General features: G+C 46.0%; 1 protein-coding gene across 1 annotated transcript; it reads right to left on the reverse strand.

Moving 5' to 3' along the window:
• Nucleotides 1-311: 311 nt before the first annotated feature.
• Nucleotides 312-21,374, reverse strand: LOC144693520 (uncharacterized). Its single transcript, XM_078563366.1, has 3 exons — nt 20,809-21,374; nt 11,083-11,268; nt 312-1,489 (listed from the first exon to the last, which is right to left on the reverse strand). The coding sequence occupies exons 1-3, from the start codon at nt 20,912-20,914 to the stop codon at nt 1,422-1,424; spliced, it is 360 nt and encodes a 119-aa protein (XP_078419492.1). The 5' UTR covers nt 20,915-21,374; the 3' UTR covers nt 312-1,421.
• Between the last annotated feature and the right edge of the window lie 3,339 nt (nt 21,375-24,713).

The raw sequence follows: 24,713 nt of genomic DNA on the forward strand, positions 1-24,713 counted from the left end.
ATATTTCGAAGGTGACTTACATTGTGAAAACTTCAAAGTGTATTCAGAACTCAGAGGCCTTAGACATTTGCGTCATGTTCAGGGCCTAGTAGAAATTCAAGTTTTCTTTGTTCTTTCCAAAATTTTGGGACTGAGCCAGAAAGGTCCCTTATCTATTGATTTCTCATGGTTTGAACCTGCTTTGAGATTTGATGGGAGGGATCAGCTCAGATTAAATTAAACTGAATGTTTGATCTTAATAACCACAGAAAGCAACATTATGATAAAGTCTGAAAAAAGTAAATCTTGCAAACTGAGCAGTTTATGGTTTTGAATACTTTTTTATTATTCATCAGCTTAAAATATAATCATACTACTGGTGAAGTTCATGTACACATACTTACCCTAAGGTGCAGACATTGTCAAATAGATTCTTGATTCCCAGGCAATAGAAGAACGACTTAAAGAACCATTCTTCCACAATGTATTTTCTGAATTTGATTTTTATTTGCTTTTTGAAAGCACTTGTGTAAAAAGCATGCAAAATTCAAAACCTATAAAGTCATTGCTAAATTAATTTATTTAGACCATATCTAGATCATTCTTGAGTTGATCATGGGGAAGGGCACAAGTTGCTATTGTTAACTCCTCTTTCCACTTTCCTTGATCCCCTATACTCAACTGGTCACCAACAGCACAACAAAGATCAGCTATGTACATGAGCCCTCATCTACAAGACAGAAAAATGAAGGTGTACTTTTTAAAAATTAAATACCCTGCGCCTTTAGACCAATATATTATCGCAACAAATAAAAAGATGTTCTTACGATTCTTTCTATTGATTTATAAGCAGTATGCCCATGTCTAATCTTTTATTTTATTATAGATTTGTTGCCCATCCCTAGTTGCATTTGAGAAGGTGGTGATAAGCCACCTCCTTGAACTGCTTCTTTCTGTGAGATATCCCCGTGCGCTGTTGGATAGGAAGTTCCAAGATTTTGAACCAGCGACAAAGGAATGGTGGGATTCCTCTGAGTCAAGCCGGTGTGTGACTTGGAGGGGAAATTGGATGTGGTAGTGTTCGCATGTGCCTGCTGCCCTTGTCCTTCTAGGTGGCAGAGATTGTGGGCCTGGCTTAACTTGCTCTAGACACCTGACCCAGACAAAAGGATGTTCTTGCAAAAGCATGATCATTGTTTTATACATATCTTGGCATACTGTTACCTACCAATCTAAATGGAATTTTAACTCATTCCTTTGAATTACGTTCATTTGCGTTCTATTATTCTTTAGCTTTAATAATTTTCCAACCTCATTTAAATAAACCTTGGAGCAAGATTCGAGCGCTATGGTCACATATAGAAATTCCCAGGGTCCTGGTCTTTCTCAATGCCATATATTTTCTGATGAGAAACAGTCGCAACAGTTGCTGGCGCTGGGCTTCATTTCCGTAAGGAGTCGCACAATCCCAGGAAAGTCCCATACGTCCCTAATGTCTGTGGCTTTTTTCCTGTTTCATACAAACAACAAAGGCATTTTACTTCTCAAAGAGCACCAGTAACGAGTAAAAATGTTACTAATTCAAAACATTTCCCTACATTGGAGAGCTTTGGTCATAAATTATCTACTTATGTAAGTTGGGGGCTCTTTACAGTTCACTGATATTATTGAGCTGCCATAAAACTTGCTTATCTTCCTGTCTTGACATTCTTCTTGGACGTTCGGTGTATTAACAGGGAATAGCATTTGCTTTTTTGAAACGTCAACAAATGAAGGTTAACAATTTATTATAATGCAGTTAGCAATTTGTCTAACGATTATGATCAAATGCTTCCATTGTTTCAGATAAAAAGCAGGTTGCTGAAATTCTGGAGCAAAGATGGAAAATGTTCAAAATACAGAGCAGGCCAACTGTGGAGGGAACAATGTCTTGGGCTCAAACTCTCTGGAATTGCAAAGTAAAAGAGGTAAAAACCATTTTAACACTGCTAACAAGGAGGGGAGGGGGTGGAAAAACAAACAGGGAAAAGAAGTGTCAGCGGAATGGGTGTAACAGCTTAATCAATAAGAGTGGGGCAAAGAATTAATGAAATTAAGAAGTTAAAGGGAAAAAGGATGTGTGAATAGTTGAAGCAGTAAGAGGTTGAAGAAAAATCTGAGAAGCTGTCAGATAAATAACCCCGATCATACTTAAAATTAAAACAAGAAGGTGCTAGCAAAGTACGCTGGGCCCAGTAGCTCAAGAATGGGTTATCAAAGACCACTGTCCCTCCCCTGCCACCAACACCACTATTCTACCTGCACTGCGTTCTGTCAAAGGACGCTCGATGTTGAAAAATCAAACCATAGCCCCTTCCCTTCGATGCCCAGCCTATCATCAACAATACTAAGAGGTTGAAGCCTGTGACCGAAATCTGAAGTTACTAAATCTGATATTCATACCATAGGTTTGTAAACTTGAGAGAAAATTGAAATATTGTTTCTGAAGTTTACATTGAGCTTCACTGGAGTATTGTAAAATAGACCAAGGACAGAGAGGCCAGAGTGCAAGTGGAAGAGGAAGTTAACATGGTGAGCTCAGGGTCACAATCATGGACAGAACTGTAATATTGTGGTCAGCTAATGGGTGTTTAATTTTCCCAAAGTAAAGACTGCATTGTCAGCAGCCATACAGTGCACTAGACTAAAGGAAGCATACATAATTCAGTGCCTCACACAGAAGGGCCCTGGGCAATGGTCTAGGACGAGATGAATGGACAGGAGATTGCATCTCCTGTGGTTGCAAGGGAAGGTGCTAGGAACTGGGCAGCTGAAATTTGGGGTGGTAGAAGAGTGAATCAGGGTATCATAAAGAGAGACAGCCTCTCTGAAGAACAGAGAGGACAAGATGCATTTAGTTGTGGGATTGTATTGCAGGTGGTAGACATGGAGGAGGAGAATTCAGAAACCTGTGAGGTGGAAGATGAGAAACAGGAACTCTTAGGGTTGTGGAAGGAGGAACATAGGCACAGGAATTGGGAAGTATCCATTCTAAGGCCCTGTTGCTAAGGAAAACAGGGGTTTCAGATGCCCTGGGCTGGATTTTCCCTTGGCCTTCAGGAACCCAGTGTCAGGACCAAATAGGGGGTGCCAAGCCCATGTTTATCACAGCAAGACCAGCTCAACAATCTTCCCAGAGATGGCCAACTAATTGGCTGGATCCATTAACGTCAGTGAGTGGGCACTCGATGCTGCTGGCTCAATCAGAGGGCTGGACAGCCCCGTCTGGAAAGGTGGGCACTACTAAGGCAGGTCGGGGACATGGAGACGCCCTTACTGGGCTGCACAGCAGTGAAGAAATGAACAAAATCTAGACTAGCAGTTCCACTGGAATGGAGGGTAGACCACCCTGCTGGATTGAGACTAGGGCTTTACAAGCTGTGGCCCTGTCAATGGGTAATAAACACCCTCACAGCCTGCTGCGAGGAGACCGCCTGCATTGAGTTGGTGGCCTCCCCACCCGATGGTGGGGCTGCAAAATTGCCCCTAATTGGGACCATAACCAGCATCATTACCCGCCTGCCTCTGTGCAGCAGGCTGCTGATCCAATACCAGATCCCCACAGGGAAGTTCCCCAGGATTTGAAATGTTCTATCTTGATGCAGCTCCCCCTTATCTTCCAGGGCCCTGGTTAACAGGCAGGAAGCAGACAGTAGGGATAAATGGGGCATTTTCAAGCTGACAGACTGTGAATAGTGGAGTGCCGCAGGGATCGGTGCTGGGGCCTCAGCTATTTACAATCTACATTAATGATTTTGACAAAGAGACAACCTAGGTGGGAAATTCTGTGCCCGCTGACATCAGGCGTGTTCGGTAGAGTGAACAGATAATATGGTGAAAAGGCCAAAAATCGGTCTCATGGCATTGTGAAACCAGTTTGCGATCGTCCACTGAAGCCCGCCGATAGCGGGCCATGTTTCCCCCTTCAGACATCAGGAGCCTCATTGTAATACATCTGCATATCATTATAAGGTCAGCCCGCCGAAATCATTACTCCCCCCACCCCCTCTGGATCGTCTGAGCTGACGTGTTTCATGACAGCATTTATAAAGCATGCACTTGGCAGGCTGCACCTCGAGGGGAAATGGGAGGTGAGTGCACAGAAACGTTGCACAGCGCTCGCCCGGGTTGCCTGTCAGATTTGAAGGTTGAGGCGCGTTGGGGGAGGGGAAGGGGTGGTGGTGGGGGTGGGGGGAGGCCATGCATTAGGGAAACCTTGTATAAAGTGACCATTCCACCGCAGCTGAGACAGTTCAGGCACAGCCACATTGACATGTGTGGAGTCAGGTCTCTAGCTTCTCTGTCCACTCAAGCAACACAGATGCATGAAAGTGCCACCAAATGCTCCAGAGCTTTTCACCCCTTGGGCACAGGCTGCAAACTAATGAGCATTTTACTGGACTGCAGAACAGTTGGACGACTGGGCACATTGTACAATCTCCTCGCTAAAGCTGGTCCTGGAGCAGTCCCTGGTGGAGGTGCTCACAGCCCCTTACAATGTCACCATCCCGGTTTGGACCAGTCTCCCCCATGGTTCAAGCTAACAGTGCAGCCTTGCAGTGCGGGTTAGGAGAATGCCTGTGCCTGAGCTGAGAGCACAGCATGCAGTCCAGTGGGCAAAGCTGCTGCCAATCGGTCAGGTGGAGTGGGGCGGAAGTGGGTGAGATTTCAGGCAGCCATGCAGCGCAATAAACTCTGGCCATCCAAGTGGTGGCCAACACTCTCCAGGATGCGTTAAGGGGCCTTCAGACTGAACCAAGAGAGGTTCTTAGTATATCCCATGTTAACCCACATGTCACTCTCTCTCATCCTGCAGGAGGAGTACATGGAGACTGGTGAACTAGCTGTATGCCTCATGGCTTACAGAGACCAAAGAAGATGGAGAAGAGAACGAAGAAGATGGAGGAGAGAACGAAGAAGATGGAGAAGAGAGCGACAGAGGTGCCTGGCTGCACCCTTTACAACCTGGCGCTGCAACAGGGAGACGGGCTGGCTGAGGAGGAGATGAAGGAGCTGGAGATCTGCTCCGATGAGGAGGATGTCGATGGGAATGAGGGTGAGGAGGTCCTCTAGGGTAACGATGACAATGATAAGGACCTCGTACTAGCCAGACGAGGCAGGCACACTCGGAAAGTCTTATAGCTGCTAGATTTGTGGAGGCTGATTATGACATGCAGTGAGGAGACACTATAGATCCTCATATTGCATCTATGAATGTTTGAATCCAGTCTGGCTATGGCAGCGCACGTACCCTCTGTGAGAATGCTCCTGTCATGGAGACACAGCGGAGGCCCTAAAAGTCGCTTGATTGCAGAAGGATGATGACGACATGCAGTGAAGACACTCCATAGATCTTCACACAGCCCCTGTGAATGTCTGACTCCTGTCTGGCTGAGGACAGCTCGCTTGCGCACTGTGATCAGGGTGATATCATGGAGACACAGTCGTGAAACTTTAAAAGCACCTGATCCTTTGTCTGCCTTCAGCATCTGAGCCCTTCAGGAGCACAGCATCACTGGTCACAGATGCTGAGGAGATGGGGGCCAGCCCCACCTTAAAGGTGCTGAGAGCACACAGAGAGTATGATGGAACTCTGTGACACCTGCCCACAACACTCTGATAGCAACGACAAGCACCATCGAGGTGCAGGCATTAGTAATGTGTCCAGGGAGTGTGAGGCCGGACCATCACTTTGGTCTGAAGGCTGCACAAAGCACAGGGAAGAGGCCCTGGACTGAGACACCTGCCTTTATCTTGTGCAGAAAGGTTTCACATCTGAGTGACAAGAACACTGCTCATCAGAACAAGGAGCCATAGGCAGGGAGACATTCTTAGGAGTTTATTGACAATAGTGAACAGTATGTGCAAGTGATCAACACCCATGCCCCAGGCTGTGCTACTACATCTTCTTGACCTTCCTAACCCTGCCGCTATGACTTGGTGCTCCCTGGACATCCACAGCAGAGGTGGAGGCAGCCTGCTGACTGTGATGGGCATCCTCTGGAGGGCTGAGACCTGAAGGGCCCCGGCCTGCTGTGGGGGTCCTGCTGTGTGGCAGTGGCACCCTCCTCGACCTGTGGAGCTGCAGCTGCTGAGGTCACAGGAAGAGGGGAGTCAGATGGGCCGACCCACCTGGGTGGATGGCCCCGGAGTGTTCAACTGCTGATCCTCCTCCCTGTGGGTGCCCGAGGGCCCCTGGCTGACTCCATGAGGAGAAGGGGCAGCTGGAGTGAGATCGAACTGCTATGCGCCCCTCTCGCATACACACTGTTGGAGGTCAGCTATGGCATCAGCGATAGAGTTCAGTCCGCGCAAGTGTGCAGGAGCAACATCTGGATCAAGGCCTCCATAGCGGCCGCCATCCTACCAGTGTTGACCTTGGTGCGTTGCAATGCCAGTGCTATCACCTCCGCCTGAGGGCGGACGGACTCCTTCATTGTGCCTTGCAATCTGAGGAGTGCAGCAGACATCCCTTCCTGATGTTCCCGAGCTTGCCTTTGCAGTTCCAGCAACTGAGATGTTACCGAGTCCAGAGGCTCCTCAACTGACCCAGACTCAGCAAACCTCTGGCCTCCAGCAGTCCTCCGAGTGCTGGGGACCTGGGAAGTCCCTGCCTCCGCCTGCTCTGGATCAGACAGTGCGATGTGCTCACCAGATTGTGATCCTGAGGCTACTCTAAAGCTAGGTCCCACCGAGGTGTGTGTCTCTGTGCTGGTGGAGGGTGTGGGTGAGGCTGTGATGGGAATTCAGGGAGGGAGCCTCCAGATTCCTCTTCAGAGGTTTCTTCGGGGCTTGATTGGAGGCCCTGGGTCATGGTCTCTGTCGGCTGTTTGGCAGATGTGCCTGTGAAAGCAAGGGGAGAGAATTAATGCATGGCAGTGGCCTGTGAAACAGGACACATCACTCACGGCATGGTTGTCTGATGGATGTTGCACTGCTGGACCCTCACTTGGTAGAGTAGCACCAACCTCACCATCAGCACAGGACCGGTCCCGGTCATCGCCGGCCAGCTGGATGGCTCTGTTTTCAAAGTCTGTGAGGACCTTGATTTTAGGCATTCCTCCACCAGTCTGCGACCTCTCCCTGTTGTTGTGTGGCAGCTTGTCCTGCATGAATACAGAAGGAGACAGTGTAAGCAGGATGCTTGCCAGGCCAGATGATAAGTATGCCTGGCATGTGTGGGCCATGAGTGGTCCCATGGACGGGATGAGGACAATTAAGATGTGTATGAGGCAGTGAATAGTGATGTCCCTTGAACTGACAGTGAATGAGGGCTCTGTGGATGTGTGATGGGTTTGTGAGTGTGTGAGTTGAGAGTGATGAGAAGAGTGACTTACCCTGGCGGAACAGAAAAGATCATTCATCATTTTTCGGCACTGGGTGACTGTCCTCTTTTGCAGGGCATTGGCGCTGACCACCCCTGCCACCGCCTCCCAGGCCGGATTGGGATGTTGCTGCCCATCTTGCAGCCAGAGTGGGGATAGAGGATGTCACAGCGAGCCTCCTTGGCGTCCAAAAGCTGCTTGAGGGACATGTCATTAAACCTGGGAGCTGCAGTCATCTTGTCTTTCGGGGCCATGTCTTTCATGCAGCAGTCCTGGGCTGGAAGCACTGCGAGGTGTGTGCACGGCTGTACTTTAAATATGGTGCCCAGCGTGATGAGGTGGTGAGGTGATAGTGTGGTGGGCGAATGAGAGCCCGCCTGCCATCGGAACGGCGTGTTTCCCGGGAATGCATATTTGATGCGGTGGGATTGGGATGATACGGTGTGAGAAGACACCATTGCGGCTGACGGGTAAAACATCGTTTTTGCCGCCTGTTACCGCACTTAGTGCAATTCTGGGATAATTTCACCCAGAGCGTAAGGTATTTAAATTTGCCGATGATACAAAGCTAAGCGGAAAGATAAGCTGTGAGGAGGATATAGAGATATAGACAGGTTAAGTGAGTGGGCAACAAGGTGACAGATGGTGTATAAGTGCAAGGTTATTCACTTTGATCGTAAGAATAGAAATGCAGAATATTTTTTAAAAGGGGAAAACCTTGTAAATGGGTGGATTCATACCAGGAACACAAAAAGTTAACATACAAGGACACCAAGCAATAATGAAAACAAATTGAATGTTGGCTTTATTGCAAGGGAATTGGAATAGAGAAATAAAGAAGTCTTGCTACAGCTGTATGGTGCTTTGGTGAGACCACATCTAGAATACAGTGTGCAGTTTTGGTCTCCATATTTAAGGAAGGATATATTTGCACTGGGGGCGGGATAGCAAAGGTTCATTAGATTGATCCCTGCGATTAGGGGGTTGTCCTATGATGACAGGCTGAGTAAATTGGGTCTATATTCTCTGGAGTTGAGAAGAATGAGAGGTGATCTCATTGAAACATTCAAGATTCTGAAAGGGTTTGACAGGGTAAACAGCTCAGAGGTTGTTTCCCCTGACTGGGGAATCTGGAACGCGGGGGCGCAGTCTCAGGACAAGGGGCCGATCATTTAGGATTGAGATGAGGAGAAATTTCTTCACTCAAAGGGTTGTGAATCTTTGGAATTCTCTACCCCAGAGAGTTGTGGATGCTCCATCATTGAATACATTTAAGGCTGGGATAGACAGATTTTTGGTCTCTCAGGGAATCAAGGGATATGGGGGAGTGGGCAGGAAAATGGAGTTGATGCCCAAGATCAATCACGATCATATTAAATGGCACAGCAGGCCTATGTATGGTTTACTCCTGCTTCTATTTCTTATACCATAATAGGGCTGGGAAAATTCAGCCCTCTGATGTAGATGATTGAGTTATCAGAGTAAATGAGCCAGAGATGGAGAAAATAAGAAGTATGGACACCTTGTAAAAGCAGCAAGAAAGAAAAATACTTGAGATATTTGTGGAAGCTGGGCCTGTCCAACATGTCTATGGAAAATCATCGACAGAGATAGACAAGTAAAAAAAAAATCAGGAAGGATAGGAAAAGTCAGAGATGGATCACGTGACAGTGAGAAATGGGTGGACATTGAAAATGTAGTAAATGAAAGTCAGAGAAGCAGCAAAAAACAACACCAACCCAATTGTTGTATACAATAGGATGTATCCCAACATAGTATGAAGCAGCAGAGGAAGTCAGGGAAGGGCAGACATGAAGAATGTTTCTACAGAAAACGCAACAAAGCTGGAACCTGGGCAAGTTCACGTAACAACACCTTTTATCTGGAGGAAATGGGTGGAGTTAAAAGAGAAATTGTTCAAGGCGAGATCAAATTAAGGCAGGCAGACAAGGGTTTGAATAGGGTAAATTGGGCTATTGTTCAAGAAAGAACTTTGTAGCATTGCCCGAGGAAAGACCCATTGTTAATCAATGTCATCATTAATTCAGTCCTACAACTACAAAAGCTAATTCCAGTCCATAATTAAAACACTACAAAAACCGGCGAGAGTTTGTGGTTGACTCTTTTTTGTTGGCAACTAACGATTTCCTTCTCTGGAAAAATGCTTAACTCGTGCAAAAGATAAACCAAACAGCAGAATGTCAACATATAACAGCAGCTCTTATTAAAAACAACCCGTCACTTAAGGAGCTGGATTCTCATGCCCCGCCTCACCCCCACCCCAGTGTTAGACCTCTGGACACGGCTGAAGACCTGACTCAGTTGTGGTTCGATACCCGTGCATGGAAAGCTTCTTAGGGGAATTATATGGAAGCCAGCAAGTGCTTGCTCCAAAATCCCACTGGCTGGTTGATTAAAGGAGATAGGCCTGCATTTAGGAGGGTGGAAAAGCCCTGAGGATTAGAGAATTTACAGCCTTGTGGGACACTAGAGGGATCGAGTCCCACAAAGGTAGGTGGGTTGGGGCAAGATTAAGGAGACCGAAGAAATCTTACTGCCATCTCCAGAGCTGAACCTCCACCTAGCAGTCCCAGGAAGTGAAATAAAAACAGAAAATGCTGGAAAAGCTCAGCAGGTCTGGCAGCATCTGTGGAGAGAGAAACAGAGTCAACGTTTTGAATACATATGACTTCTTAGTCATATGGATTCGGCTACTCAACTATCACCCCTACTGTTTTCAGAGTGATTTATTCACAGCTCCTAGAAATGTGCCGAATGAAGCCTGCATTCTTTACTTTATTCTTTCATGATATGTGGGCATCACTGGCAAGTGATCAGTTGCAGATGGCAGATTTCCTAAAGAACATTAGTGAACCAGATGATTTTTTAGGACAATTTTTCATTGTCACCATTGCTGAGACTAGCTTTATATTCCAGATTTATTAACTGAATACAAATTCCACCAGCTGCCATAGTAGAATTTAAACCCATGTCCCCAGAGGATTAGCCTGGGTCTCTGGGTTACTAGGTTAGCAATGTTACCACTACACCACTGTCTCCCCACAGAAGTTTGGATTCAGTTCAAACAGAAGTAGTAAATACCCTCTTCCACCATTCTGATAATTATCAAGAGTCACAAGGAAATACATTCTGACATTCTTGGTGCAGCATTGAGTAGGAATATTCAATGCTGGAACTTGATGCAAAAAGGGGCAAAAATATTTACCTGAGTCCAACAGAAAGGATTATTTTGTTTTCAGTTTATGGGTTTAGTAATCCAGGAGCCTGGGCTAATGATCTGGGGACGCAGATTCAAATCCCACCATGTTGGAATTTACATTCAATCAGTAAAATCTGGGAATTGAGAGCTAGCCTCAGTGATGGTGACCATGAAACTATCATCAATTGTTGTAGAAACCCAACTGGTTCACTAATGTTCTTTATCGAAGGAAATCTGCTGTTCATAACTGGTCTGGCCTACACGAGACTCCAGATCCACAGCAATGTGGTTGACTCTTAATTGCCCTCTGAAATAGCCTAGCGAGCCACTCAGTTCAAGGACAATCAGGGATGGGCAACAAACGCTGGCCTTGGCAGCAACACCCACATTCCATGAAAGAAAAAATAAGTTGATGACTGGGGTGATGTTGTATTCTCTCTGTGAATCCATCTTCAATGGAATTTCGCACCAACACAGCTAAATGAGATAACCTGGTAATGATAATGACGCATCACTTACTCGTCCCAACAGCTGGCTCCTCATACCAGTACTTCACATCATGCTTCCTGTTGACATGGTACAGAGGAGCCTTTTTCACATAGCGAATTCTTCGAAGATTCTTTTGCTCCGGGCTGCCGTTAGTAATGTGTGTGCGGAGGGCAGATTTGGATTTTGCCCACATTTCATTGTTGCCTTTATTGTTCCCTGAAGGAAGTTAGGAATTGAAAAAAGAGAAATTAAAGCAGGAAATGAGCATGGATAAATATCAGAATAGGTACAACTGATGCAGAATGCTCAAAAATCGTCTTCAAACATGCTTCACCTGTTACTCTGTAAGGTTAATCTGGAGGGAGAGTCTAGTGGGAAAACACACCTCACTCCATCCAGGAGAGATAAAGCAATCAGAAAACAGGAACAAAATGTTCCTGATTATTAGAGAAAATCATATCTAAGGTTCTTTTCTGAAGGAAGGTGGATTGAAATACTGATTAGCTCATGGACAAACAAGACACCAAAGTTCCATATAGTTGGCCAAGCACCCAGAAAGAGAGAACAGGATCATAGGCTAACATGTAGCATGTCTGATGGAAGCCAGCGTTGAGTTGCAGAAATATCTGGCTCCATCCATGACCTGGTGTTGAACATGTAATTAGACAGCTCTGAAATCAAAGACGATGATTGAGAGGGGAAGTTGGGTATTATTAGGCGTAAGTATGAAAGCTGTTCTCATGCATAATGCTACTGAGTGGGGAACGTATCGTTATTTAATAGGAGAGGGTCCAAGGCAGGAATCTTGCAGTTCAGTGGAGGCGACCATTGAGGTCTGGGGTGGAGAATGTGCCAGTCTTATTAACAATAGGAATGTAATCATGGAAGGGGATATCACGGTTTTCCACACAGATAAGCTATGAAGGATTTGAGGTTAACTTTGTTGAAAACTGCAGAGCAGAAGCATTAACTCGTTTTAGTCATAGTACCACAGAAATCCATTGTCTGTTTCACTAAAAGAATTCCCTCTGTGCGTGTATATATTATATATATATATATATATATATATACATACACATATAAAACTGCAGAGTTTGTTCTTTTTCTTTACTGCTCCAGACTTGTACAAGCTGATGTTCAGCTCTTAGTTTGAACTTGATGAGTTGTCTGTTAACCTGTACTCCAGAAGCTCAGTTGCCTCTTGTGGTGGCAGTCCAACGCATCCTGTTTAGAGTTCAATAGAAATCATACTTCAAAATACTAGCCTTCACAGCTGTATACCAAAGACAGCAGCAGTGATTGTGTCATCGTACTGACATTTCTTGTCTCCATTTCCTTGTTGCACATTAGTCTTTGTACAAGTCTTTGTTCACTCTCCAACGCCTACAGAAGACTCCCATTTTTGATCCAAAGCTGAAGTCTGAGCCAGAGTTTTCAGTGTGGGAATTAGGTATTTTGGCCAGTTTTCCTGAAACTATTCCATTACTTTGAACTGGGACAGCTGTGGGAACGCCACCTCTTTGTTTCAATTACTGACTCACTCACAAGCTAAAAGGTTCATCCGAGTTGTTTAGGTGACATCCATTACACTGTAGCACCTCCACCACGTCAACTCCAGCACTGGTCATTTTGGTGATGATCATAGTACATTATAGGTGTCAATGCTGGTATGAAGCATCTTATATAGACTAGAACCAGATGCGTATCATAGCTAAAATGCATGTCTCCAAACAATATTGCTCCTTCTAACATTCCTTCAGTTCACTTCAGTTCAATTCCAGTGTATATTAACATCGTCCAGGTACTCTGTGGCACCAATGGCTGCTTCTAATAAAGGTAACATTGAGACAGATTTAACTTGAATCAATGTCATAAAAATGATAATAATGTAACAGTTTTCAATCAAGCATTGGTGGTTAATGAAGATAATAAGTGTATTATTCTCCAAAGTGGATTAATTTGTCAAAAATGCCTCCATAGTAACTCTAACCACTGGTCTGTTTTTGTTACCTACTTAATTTATAAATAGGGTCGTGACATTCACCCCTTGAAAGCTATCAAGACCAATTTATTTGTCCTCTGCCAGGCAGGAATAGTATGCTTGAAGTGTGATCTGACTATGAGCGCATGAGCCTGCAGTATGCTGAGTTCAAGTCATTTACTTGGGTTACATGCTTCCTGGGCACATGCCCATACCCTGGCAGCGCCTAGCACCTCCGAGTAGGCAAGGCAAGGCAAGATTAGTGCTGCTGCAGTCCTGTTTATGACTGAAAAGTGGAAAATAGAAGAGCAAAAATATCCCACTATGAAGGCATCATGACTGGTGCCAGTGGAACATGCATTCACTTCGCATTATCATACGCAGATGGTCGCTGTTGAGCTGCACACGGATTAACCGGTAGACCTTCCGGCTCCGACCATCCTGTACAATCCAATATGCCTTTGAAAGGCATCAAAGCTTTCTGGCTATTGCCAAAAATTGTGACCAGAGAGCCCACGGCACTGCCTCCCTGGCCCTGCCAAAATAAAAAGGACTTGCTTTGAATCATGTTGCTTTTACTGTCTGCCCTTTTTATATCGGTATCTTTCCAGCGCTAAGGGGAGAAAAATGCAGTGGGAGGGTCAGGAAAGTATCCTTGTACCTCTAATATGTCAGCCCTCAGCTAGAGCCTACTGTAGATTGAAGACATGTCACATTTTTGATATCATTTGAAAACACTTGAGTTGCAGTGAATTCAGTTTCATATGTATACCTCTGGAAATCCACGTCCATTCGAGAGGAATGTTGTGCCTGTCAGATTATAAGGTTTGCTGTGCAAATGGAAAGCATGGTGATTTATTCCAGGGCATGGGAAAGCTGGAGGGAGTAAATGCCGTGATTAACTGATAGTGTCATTTGAGACATTGCCAAATGGCAAAGGTCTTTGTGCAGCTGGATCCTCCAGTTCCTAGAACTTTTTAATGACCTTTCCCTGGTGATGTTGTGTGGCCCCCTTGCTCCAGCTGATCCATATGGGCTCCTCACTGAAGATCAAAGTTATGAAGCAATGCAGCACACAGAATGATTCATGAAACTGTACCAGAGGATCTGTCAAAGCAATAGAATCAGTGACAACTCCTGAAGAACACATGCAGCTCATTAAATGTGTGTCGCTGCCCTCCATGAATGGCGCAGAGAGATCACAAGCCACAGCTGTATGAGATATTTCTGCTCTTCTACTTTTCACTTTTCGGTCACGAGGAGGCTGGACTGTCTCATAATTTCTTTTTTTATTCATTCACGGGATGTGGGCCTCGCTGGCTGGGCCAGCATTTATTGCCCTGGAGAAGGTGGTGGTGAGCTGCCATCTTGAACCGCTGCAGTCCATGTGGTGTAGGTAAAAAAAAAATGATAAGACAGTCCTGCATCCATAATTTGTTTGTGACTGAACAGTGGAAAATAGAAGAGCAGAAATATCCCGTTGTAAAGGCATCGTGACTGGTGCCAGTGGAACATGCATTCACTTCGCATTATCATGCGCAGATGGTCGCTGATGAGCTGCACACGGGTTAACTGGTAGACCTTCCGGCTCCGACCCTCCTCTTGTACAATCCAGTATCTTGTGCAACAACAACTTGCATTTATACATCACCTTGAATGCAGTAAAACGGTCCTCAGGAGCATTATAAAATAGAAGTTGACTACAGAACCACATAAGGCGATCAAAGAGGTTAAGTTTGAAATATATAAACAGAAAGTGCTGGCAGACATTCAGCAGGTCTGGCACCATCTGTGGAGAGAGAAACAGAACTAATGTCTCAAGTCGAGTGTGAATCTTCTTCAGAACCCTGGAGTTCTGTTTCTCTCCACACAGATGCTGTCAGACCTGCTGAGTATTTCCAGCACTTCCTGTTTTTATTTCAGATTTCCAGCATCTGCAGTATTTTGCTTTTAATTTAGGTTAAGTTTTAAGTTGTGTCTTAAAGGAGGAAAGAAAGTGAAGGGAGGGAATTCCAAAGCTTAAAGCCCAGGCAACTGAAGGTGTGGCCACTAATGGTACGGTGATTAAAATCAAGGATGCGCAAGAAGCCATATTTGATGGAATGCAGGGACCTCTGAGGGTTGGCGGGGCTGGAGGGGATTACAGAGCTATGGAGGGGTCAGACTGCAGAGGGGTTTGAAAACAAAGTTCAGAAGTTTAAAATTGAAGCATTGCCAGGCCAGTGATCAGTGTAGGTTAGTGAGCACAGGGGCGATGGGTGAAAGAGATTTGGTGTGAGTTAAGATATGGACAGCAGAGTTTTGGATGAGCTCAAGTTAATGTAGATTGGAAGTTGGGAGGCCGGCCAGGAGAGCAGCGGAATTGTCAAGTCCAGAGGCAACAAAAACACGGATGAGGGTTTCACAGCTGACGAGCTAAGACAGGGGTGGAGTGAGCCATTGTTACAGGGGTGTATGTAGATAGCTTGTTGAATGAGTCGATATATGGTTGGAATCTCATCTTCAGGTCAAATATGACACCAGGATTGTGAACAGTATGGTTCAGTCACAGTCAGTGATTGGGGGTGGACTTGGGGTTGCCAACCCTCCAGGATTGGCCTGGAGTGTCCAGGAATTGAAGATCAATCTCCACGACACTGCTGTGTGCAATCCTGGAGAATAATCATCGGGACGTTTTAAAAGATTGTTTTTTTGTCATTTTCTTTGAGCATTTCCCTTTTCCAGATATAAAAATATTGAAAATGGGGGAAAAAAGGCTGTTTGCCTGACAGTCAATCATCATCCAACTGGGTAATCAGTCTTTTTGCTTTCCAATTGGCGTAGGAAAGCAGTACATCTCAAGGATGGATGTGTTGGCTGATTAATGGCTAGAGCACGGGGACAAGTCATGTGCTGAAACCTCCAAGAATATGTTTTATTGCAGTTGGCAACCCTAAGTGGAATGGAGTCACTGGCAAAGGAGTGAAGTTTGTTGGAGCAAACCAAAGGCTTTGACCTTCCTAATATTTAGCTAGAAGAAATTTACACTCACCGAAGACTGGATGTCAGATAAACAATGGGACAAATCCAAGTTGGAGATAGAGGTGGTGGTGAGGTAAAGCTGGGTGTCATCAGTGTACATGTGAAAACTGACATTTTATTTACAGATGATGCTACCATGGGACAGCATGTGGATGAGAAAAAGGAGAGGGGGCCAATGAATGATCCTTGGGGTACACTAAAGGTAAATGTGTGGGATGGAGAAGCGATGCAGGTAATACTCTGGCTGTACCTGGATAGATTAGAATGGAATCAGGTGAGTGTAGCTGGATGGCGGAGAAGAGGCATTGGAGGAGGATGGTGTGGTCAACAGTGTCAAAGACTGCAGACAGCTCAAGAAGGATGGGAAGTCTTAACTTACCACAGTCACAGTCAACATAGGATGTCATTTGTGACTTTGATAGGAACCCTTTTGGCTCAGCGACTGGATCAAAACCTGATTGGTGGGATTCAAACATGAAGTTCTGGAAAAGCTGAGCATGAGTTTAGAAGGCAGAAGCACGTTCGTGGACTTTGGAGAGGAAAGGGAGGTTGGAGACGGGACAGCAGTTTGAAAAGGGTGGTTCAGAGTTATTTTTTTGAGGAGATTGTGATGACAATAGATTTGAAGGGAAGGGTGACAGTCAGTACCTGATGATAGAGGAACATGTGTGGGTCAGAGAATTGGGATGATAAGGACATAAGAACTAGGAGCAGGATTAGGCAATTCAGCCCCTCGAGCCTACCCTGCCATTCATTACGATCATGGCTGATCTCATTTCGGCCTCAACTCCAATTTCCCGCCCTCTCCCCATAACCTTTCAACCCATTACTAATTAAAAATCTGTCTATCTCTTCCTTAAATTTATTCAGCGTCCCGGCATCCACTGCGCTCTGAGGTAGTGAATTCCACAGATTCACGATCCTTTGAGAAAAGTAATTCCTCCTCATTTCTGATTTAAATCTACCACCATTTAGCCTAAAACCATGGCCTCTCATTCTAGAATGCCCCACAAGGGGAAACATCCTCCACGTCTACTTTGCCTATCCCCTTTAGCATCTTATATAACTCAATTAGATCTCCTCTCATCCTACTAAACTCTAGCGAATATAGGCCTAAACTGCTCAATCTCTCCTCATAAGACAAGCCCCGCATCTCTGGAATCAATCTAGTGAACCTCCTCTGAACCACCTCCAGTGCAACTACATCCTTCCTCAAACAAGGGGCCCAAAACTCTGCACAGTACTCCAGGTGCGGTCTCACCAGTGCCTTGTACAGTTGCAACAACACTTCCCTATTTTTAGACTCTATTCCTTTAGCAATAAATGCCAAAATTCCATTTGCTTTCCTTATTACCTGCTGTACCTGCATACTAGCTTTCAGCGATTCATGCACGAGGACACCCAGATCCCTCTGCACTGAAGCATTCTGAAGTTCCTCTCCATTTAAATAATAAGTCGCCTTTTTATTCTTCCGACCAAAATGCATAACCTCACACTAATCCACGTTAAACTCCATCTGCCAAATTTTGGCCCATTCACCTAACCTGTCCATATCCATTTGTAAATTTCTTATTTCTTCATTGCAACTTACTTTTCCACCTATTTTGATGTCATATGCAAATTTAGCTATAGTACCTTCTATCCCTGAATCCAAGTCATTAATATAGATTGTAAATAGTTGGGGCCCAGCTATTGATAATCTTATAGCCCACATTATCTGCCACTTGTGCACTTGCTTAGCAAGGCTTTCTTTCTGTAGTGCAGTTTTACTGAGTTTATCTTGTATTAATAGGAAACGGACCTGAATTGAAGAAGTTCCCAGGGAGTACAAGTCTTTAAGGACACTACCCTGGACATCATTACCTTTAAGTCACCTACAAGTTAAATTTTCCTCAAATTGAAACATCCAAAAATAATCAAAGCCACTATTTTCTGTCATTATCATACATTCCACTCATTTGTCACTGATTACAACTGCATCCCTGGCCGCTTGCTTAGGCTAAATCAGGCCATGTAAAACCTCAGCACACAGCCGGGTATCAAATCCTACCCAAAACTGCTAGCTTCCACCTTTAGAACACTCACCGCTTCTGCCTCTGCCTTACCCCCATCACAACAAAACATTTATCCACTGCTTTGTCATCTCTACACTCAATTTCGACAAATATTCTTTACCATCCTTCACTGTTCAATTTGTCCAAAACTCAGCTTATTCCACATCAAGTCCCACTTGTCTCACTTCAATATTCACTGACCTACATTAACTCCCTGTCTCCAGCGCTGTGAATTAAAAATCCTCATTATTTTCATTAAATCCATCTATGGCTTCACTCTAACCTGCCTCTGCAACCTCCTGCAACTTTACTTTCTGGAGCTTTACATCCTCTTACCCTGGACTTCGGTGCATCCTTCTCAAGAGCACCAAGACATAAGTAATAGGAGCAGGAGTAGACCATACGACCTATGACTACGACTCAGTTTGATCATGGCTGATCTTGGGCTTCAACTCCATTATCCTGTCCGTTCCCCACATCCCTTAACTCACTGAGAGACCAAAGATCTGTCTATCCCAGCCTTAAATGCACTCAACGATGGGGCATCCATCATTGGTGACAGAGCTTTCAAGTGCTTTGGTTTAACTTTTTAGAATTCTCTCATTAAACTCCTCTATCTCTCTCAACCTTTATAAGCCTATGAACATATGAATTAGGAGCAGGAGTAGGCCATTCAACCCCTCGAACCTGTTCTACCATTCAATAAGATCATGGCTGATCTGATTGTGGCCTGAACTCCTCATTCCCACCTACCCTTCGACTTCCTTGTTAGTCAAAAATCTATCTACCTCTACCATAAAAATATTCAATGATCCTGCCTGCACTGCTGTTAAAATGCATTTTTCAGCCAAGCTTTCAATCCTATCTCTTAACACCACCCCCCACCACCCCCCCAACCCCCTGCTACTGCCCTCCCATGGCTCAGTGTCCATTTCTTTTTATATTTTCTCTCCATAAACTGCTTTGTGAAGCTTGTCTACATCAAAGGCACTATATAAATACAAGCTGTTGTTGACAGAGAATATCAAGTGTATTGAGCACAGTGAAGAAGCTAAAGGTCTCCCATCGCTTATGACTAGTACCATCCTGCTCTTATGATTGGTTCTTTCTCTCTCTCTCTCAGACACACATACTCATAAAACCCATGATGTTTTGCAATGGGAATTTGTGGGAAGCTTTCTTTAGGAGCCAGAATTGTATTAGAAGATCCTGTTCCAGAATTGTAGGCTGGAAAGAGCAGCTGGTCTGTGGCCCAGAGCAAGACAGCACCTCATTGTTACCCAAGTCATCTCACCAAAATTTACAAACATTGGCATAGGTGAGAGGAATGAAGGATACTGTGAGAGCTGCTGGCTTGTTGTGAGTCTGTAGCAGGCTGCTTGCAGGGTAGTGTTAGTGAGCTTAGGGTGAATACGGTGCAAGAATGTGGAAGACCAAGTGGGGCTGGAATATGCAATCCAGATGACCACATAGATGCTATCAGCTACTCCCTGTACACTGTAAAATCCAATAACATGGTGGAATATGCCATGTTGTCCTTGGTCTTCAGTGGAAAAAGGTATGGCACTACTTCCCTGCTCAGCATTGGATCTGGCACCTGTTTGTTATCTCTGTGATTGATACTGCAGATAACTCCTATGACAGTCTGGAAGGAGATAGAGGCGGAACAGTAGAGGGAGGTAGGTCATCTTGGCTGCCATTGGCAGGACAATCCCAAGGCAGGAGTGCTGATCTCGTTCTGCAGCTGCCCTTTGCTGATCTAGAGCTTGCAGAGGTAATTGCACTTGACCATTGCCAGGTAGGAGTGCCAGGGCCTGCAGACTCAACTGATCATGTAATGGTAGGTTGCCTCTGGTGCCAGCTGATCTCCTCTGTGTATTTTTCATCGTCTTTTTATGAAATAATTTGAAAATGTGATCATGCAGTTGAATGTCTGGTGAGGAGACAAAGTCACAATGTCTCTTTGAGAGATCTCTTCCCAGCTGGTCTTTAACTCCTGTTTCAGAGAAACGGACTGAGCATTGGGTAGGAATCTGAGAGCAAAGGAGGAAAATCACAGTGTTCAGCTCTGAAGAAGTCATACGGACTCGAAACGTTAACTCTGTCTTTCCCTCCACAGATGCTGTCAGACCTGCTGAGTTTTTCCAGCATTTTTTGTTTGGGTTGAGGAAAATCATGAGCTGCCTCATTTTGCGCTATTTGCCTTGAGTTTCACTATCTAGGGAAGTTCTGGCACGTTCTATGCAAAAAGGTATTGAGTTGTACAGGGCACAAATCATCCAGGGATTCCAGAATGGGCGAACTGGCACCAGTCATGCAGTCCCCGCCAACGGAAGTGCTGCGTGCCCTGTAAAAGCCCACATAACACCTGGCTGGTTGGCCAGTGATCATTGGGCTGCCACACAGTTTGTTGGGCAACTGGCGGAACTTACATGACAAATGTGGAAATGAAACAAACCTCAGCCCAGGTAAAAGCAAAATACTGCGGACGCTGGAAATCTGAAACAAAAAAACGGAAAATGCTGGAAAAGCTCAGCAGGTCTGGCAGCGTCTGTGGAGAGAGAGAAACAGAGTTAACGTTTCGAATCCGTATGACCCTCCTTCGGAGCTAACCCTAACCCTAAACTTTAGCCCAGGTTGCACAGTCCTGTGCCTTTCATTTTAAAGCATGTATCGACTAAAGAGTTAAAAGTTGTTTACCTATTTTTTCAGACTGGAGTTGCTGGCTGCTGCTGATGTATCTTTGAAGCCTCTCCCAGCCCAATCGTGCGTGCTCCTTCCAGCCCCTTTCCATTTCTCGATCCATGTTTGTATCTAAGATGGGCTCATACCACAGGGCAGTTAGTCAGTCTGATTAAGAACGAGACATGTGCAAATATTAAACTAACATTTCCCACGAATTGTTGCATCGGGTTTCCTCCTCCAGCTCCAGCTTTCAGATATTATGGGGATTGCTCCTGGCAGATTAATGCACCCTCTGGTCTGTTTAACCCGGCCCCAGCTGAAGGTGCAGCTTTGTCCCTAATTCTGTGTTCAGCTGTTGCCGGGACAACAGCAGACGCACAGGCAGGGTGGAGGCTGGAAAAGCGAGAATGATCGCCCAAGGACACAGTCACCAATTCGTCACCGCTGCCCCGACACCTTCAGTGTTGCTAGGAATGGGTGACCGGTTCTGGGCACCTCTACATGGGGGGTGCCCTCAAATGGCAACACCTTGGGGAGCCCCTGCTCGAGCAGCTCTTCGTATCACAGCCTTTTCTTTCTACAGACCGCAACACAATAAATAAAGTCTCACAACAATGAACAATGACAGGGAAGTTTAAACTATCGGAGGTCAGATGGCACCACACCCAACAAACATGGATCGAGAAATGGAAAGGGGCTGGAAGGAGCACGTACGAATGGGCTGGGAGAGACTTCAAAGATACATCAGCAGCAGCCAGCGACTCAAGTCTGAAAAAATAGGTTACCATTGACCCAGGGACAGGGCCTTGGAAAAGGAAAGCTTTGCAATAAATCAGTGACTGAGCTGTGCCATCTGCTACAGGAAGACCTCCAGCCGATCGGAATGGCATTGCCCCATATTGATCACCAGCAACCTCAATTTCTCCTTTCAGGTCGGCACTGGGGACATCTGCCAGTCAGCTAGTTTCCCACCAGCTGCATCAAGGGTGCGAGGGATGCGTTATTCTAGAAGACCAATAGTTCCACTGGCCTGGAATTTTCCAGCCCCTCACGCCGGTGGGATCTTCCGGTCCCGCCGATGTGGACGGAGATTTCAATGGATCGCCAGCCCCCGCCATGTGGAAACCCACCACTCAGTGAGGGGTAGGGGGGTTGCTGGAAAATTCCAGTCATTGTTTTCTTCAAGTCAGTCTATGTTCCTTCCTGTTCCTTCACTGTCACTGGGTCAAAATCCTGGAGCTCCCTCCCTAACAGCACTGTGGGTGTACCTACATCACATGGACTGCAGCAGTTCAAGAAGGCAGCTCACCACCACCTTCTCAAGGGGCAATTAGGGATGGGCAATAAAAATACTGGCCCAGCCAGCGAAGCCTACATCCCGTGAAAGAATTAAAAATTCAAAAATATACCAGTCCATTTACATCTCTTAAAAGCGGACTATTCTCTTCAATAGCAGTTTCAAAAGAGACATTTATATGTTGCCAATTTAACAAATTTGATACCTGTTGCCTTGAAATATTTCAGGAAAGACCTGTTCTGACAGGTGAAAGCTTCTAAATAAAAACATTTGAAACTTTGGAGATGTTCATACCTGAAAATTCTGTAAGAATGTAATGAAATGATATTTTCCCTGCAGCTGCATGGAGAGCAGGACAAATGCTAAATAAGGTGAGTGTCTTTGGAGCCCTCACATAAATATCTATCAGCTGTCACTATTTTAATTAGGCCACCCTGACTCTGAACACACAGCCAGTGAGAAAAATAACAGCAGTGCGCAAAACTCCTCAGCTGAACCTGCTGGTTCTACAGAAAATTGTACTGCACCCCCCCCCCCCCCCCCCGCCCCCACCCCCCACCCCCCACCAAATGCTGACCTGAATTCCACTCTTTCAACACACTGCAAGTTTAAAAAGTTTGCCTTTACTACTGTTGACAATCACAGCAAATCTATGAAGCTATTGAGATGGTCAGCACAATTTTTAGCACTATGCTTAGTTCTTTTCCTTCTCCTTACACATACAATTTACAAAATATGGACAGGCAAATGGAAATGACACAAAAAAAACCACATTGGGCAGAATTTTTGCCCTTGGCAGGGCTGCTCAGCAGGGGCGGGCGGGAAGCTGACCACCGCCCGCTATCGGCAGCACTCTGTCATTTCAAGCGGGCGGTCCAATTAAGGCCCATCCTGCGTGAAATGCAAGCGGCGGCGCTGAGCGCTGCCTGTGCGCGGCGGGGGAGGGGGAGGGGGAGGGGAGTGCTAGCCAGCCGAGCACGAACTCGGCGCATGCGCGGGAGTGAGCGCTTCCCAATCTCCCCGAGGCACGGGGCTGCCTCAGCCAGATGAAGAGACATGAACAAAGATGTAATAAAACATGTCTCCTCATGCGAGTCTGTCACATGAGAAGGGACATCGTGTTAATGAAAAATTAAAGTTTTTATTTTATTTTTGGAAACCTCATCCCACCCATGGATGAGGTTTCCAGAACAATGCAAAGGCCGCTTGGCCTCTTCATCTGCCCGCCAACCATTAGGTTGCTCGGGCAGTGAAAACTTTATGTTAATTGACAACTTAATGGCCTTAACAGACCTTGTAATTGTCGGCGGGCGCACTGCCTGTTCCGGTGCGTGCCTACTGACTGAACTATCGCGCAATTGTGTGTTGATGTCGGCACACCCACCGCACGAAAATTTCTGCCCATTTGGTGTGATCTTGATTTCTTTAATTCTGTCACCAAGAGCGAAACTTTCCCAGAATCGCACTAAGTGCGGTAGCGGGTGGGTAAAATGGAGTCCTCCCCTCCGATGAAAATGACGGATTTTCCCGCAGTCAATCACACCCTGCACCTGTGGGAATCCCGAGATCAGGGTGAATCAAATGGCTCTTGCATCCTGGCTGTCCCAGTCCTGGGTGAAATGCACTAAGTTGTGTTACCATGGAGAAGATGGCATCCGTGACCTCATGGATGCATTTGTGGGTGGCGGATTGTGAAATCCCACAGAGGTCGCCTGTGGAGCCCTGAAAGGAGCCACTGGCATAGAAATTGAGCACCGCAGTCACTTTCACAGCCACTGGCAGTGGATGCCCTCCATGTCCCTGTGGCGCCAAGTCCTGCAGTAAGTGGCAGATGTGAGCCACCAGGTCCCTAGACATGTGCAGTCATCGGCGACACTGGTTCTCAGTCATCTGCAGGAATGGCAGGTGGCGTCTATAGACCCTGGGTGTCGCTAGGCGCTGACCAGCCACGGCTCACTGTCACTCCTGGGCAGTGTGTGCGGGATCTCCTGCTGCCCATTCTTCATGAGGTTGCTGCTCCTGCCTTTGCACGGCCAGGAGCCTCAGTCACTCTCTCCTCCATCTTCTACGGTCTCTGTAATCTATCAGGCATACAGCTAGGTCACCAGGATCCACGATCCTGACATGGTCCTCCTGCAGCATGAAAGAGAGAGACATGGTTATCATGGCTGTACTTAGCACCATTCCTAGCCCTGTGTGACTGCCCCTTAATGCTTCCCGGAGAGAGCTGGTCACTCCTCGGTTGGCCAGAGATGAGTGCGCTGCATGGCTGCCCTGTCAACCTGCAACATGGAGGACACTGGTCCAAACCAGGATGCTGAGATTGCAAAGGGCTGTGAGCACCTCCAGCAGTGACTGTTACACGGGCAGTGTTGGCGAGGAGATTGTACAACGTGTGCAGTCCAACTGCTCCACAGCCTGATAAAGTGGTGGCGGATTCGAAGTCTGTGCCTGGGGGGTTGGGGGGATGGGTAAGTTATGGAGCGCTTGAGGACCCTTTGGCGCCTCTGCGATGCTTGCATGGGGGGGCAGGCTAGGAGCCCGACCCCAATCATATCACTGTGGCTGCGCCTGATCTGTCTCAGTTACAGAGGCCTGGTCAGTTTATACAGGGTGTCCCTAA

Source organism: Cetorhinus maximus, chromosome 18 (genome assembly GCF_964194155.1).
Source record: "Cetorhinus maximus chromosome 18, sCetMax3.hap1.1, whole genome shotgun sequence".
Classification (NCBI taxonomy): Eukaryota; Metazoa; Chordata; class Chondrichthyes; order Lamniformes; family Cetorhinidae; genus Cetorhinus; species Cetorhinus maximus.

Coding starts and splice junctions, on each gene's coding strand:
- LOC144693520 (XM_078563366.1), bottom strand. CDS start 20,914: ATGGATCGAGAAATGGAAAGGGGCTGGAAGGAGCACGCACGATTGGGC. Junction 11,269..20,808: donor ACTCCAGTCTGAAAAAATAG/GTAAACAACTTT, acceptor AACTTCCTTCAG/GGAACAATAAAGGCAACAAT. Junction 1,490..11,082: donor GGAGCCAGCTGTTGGGACGA/GTAAGTGATGCG, acceptor TGTATGAAACAG/GAAAAAAGCCACAGACATTA.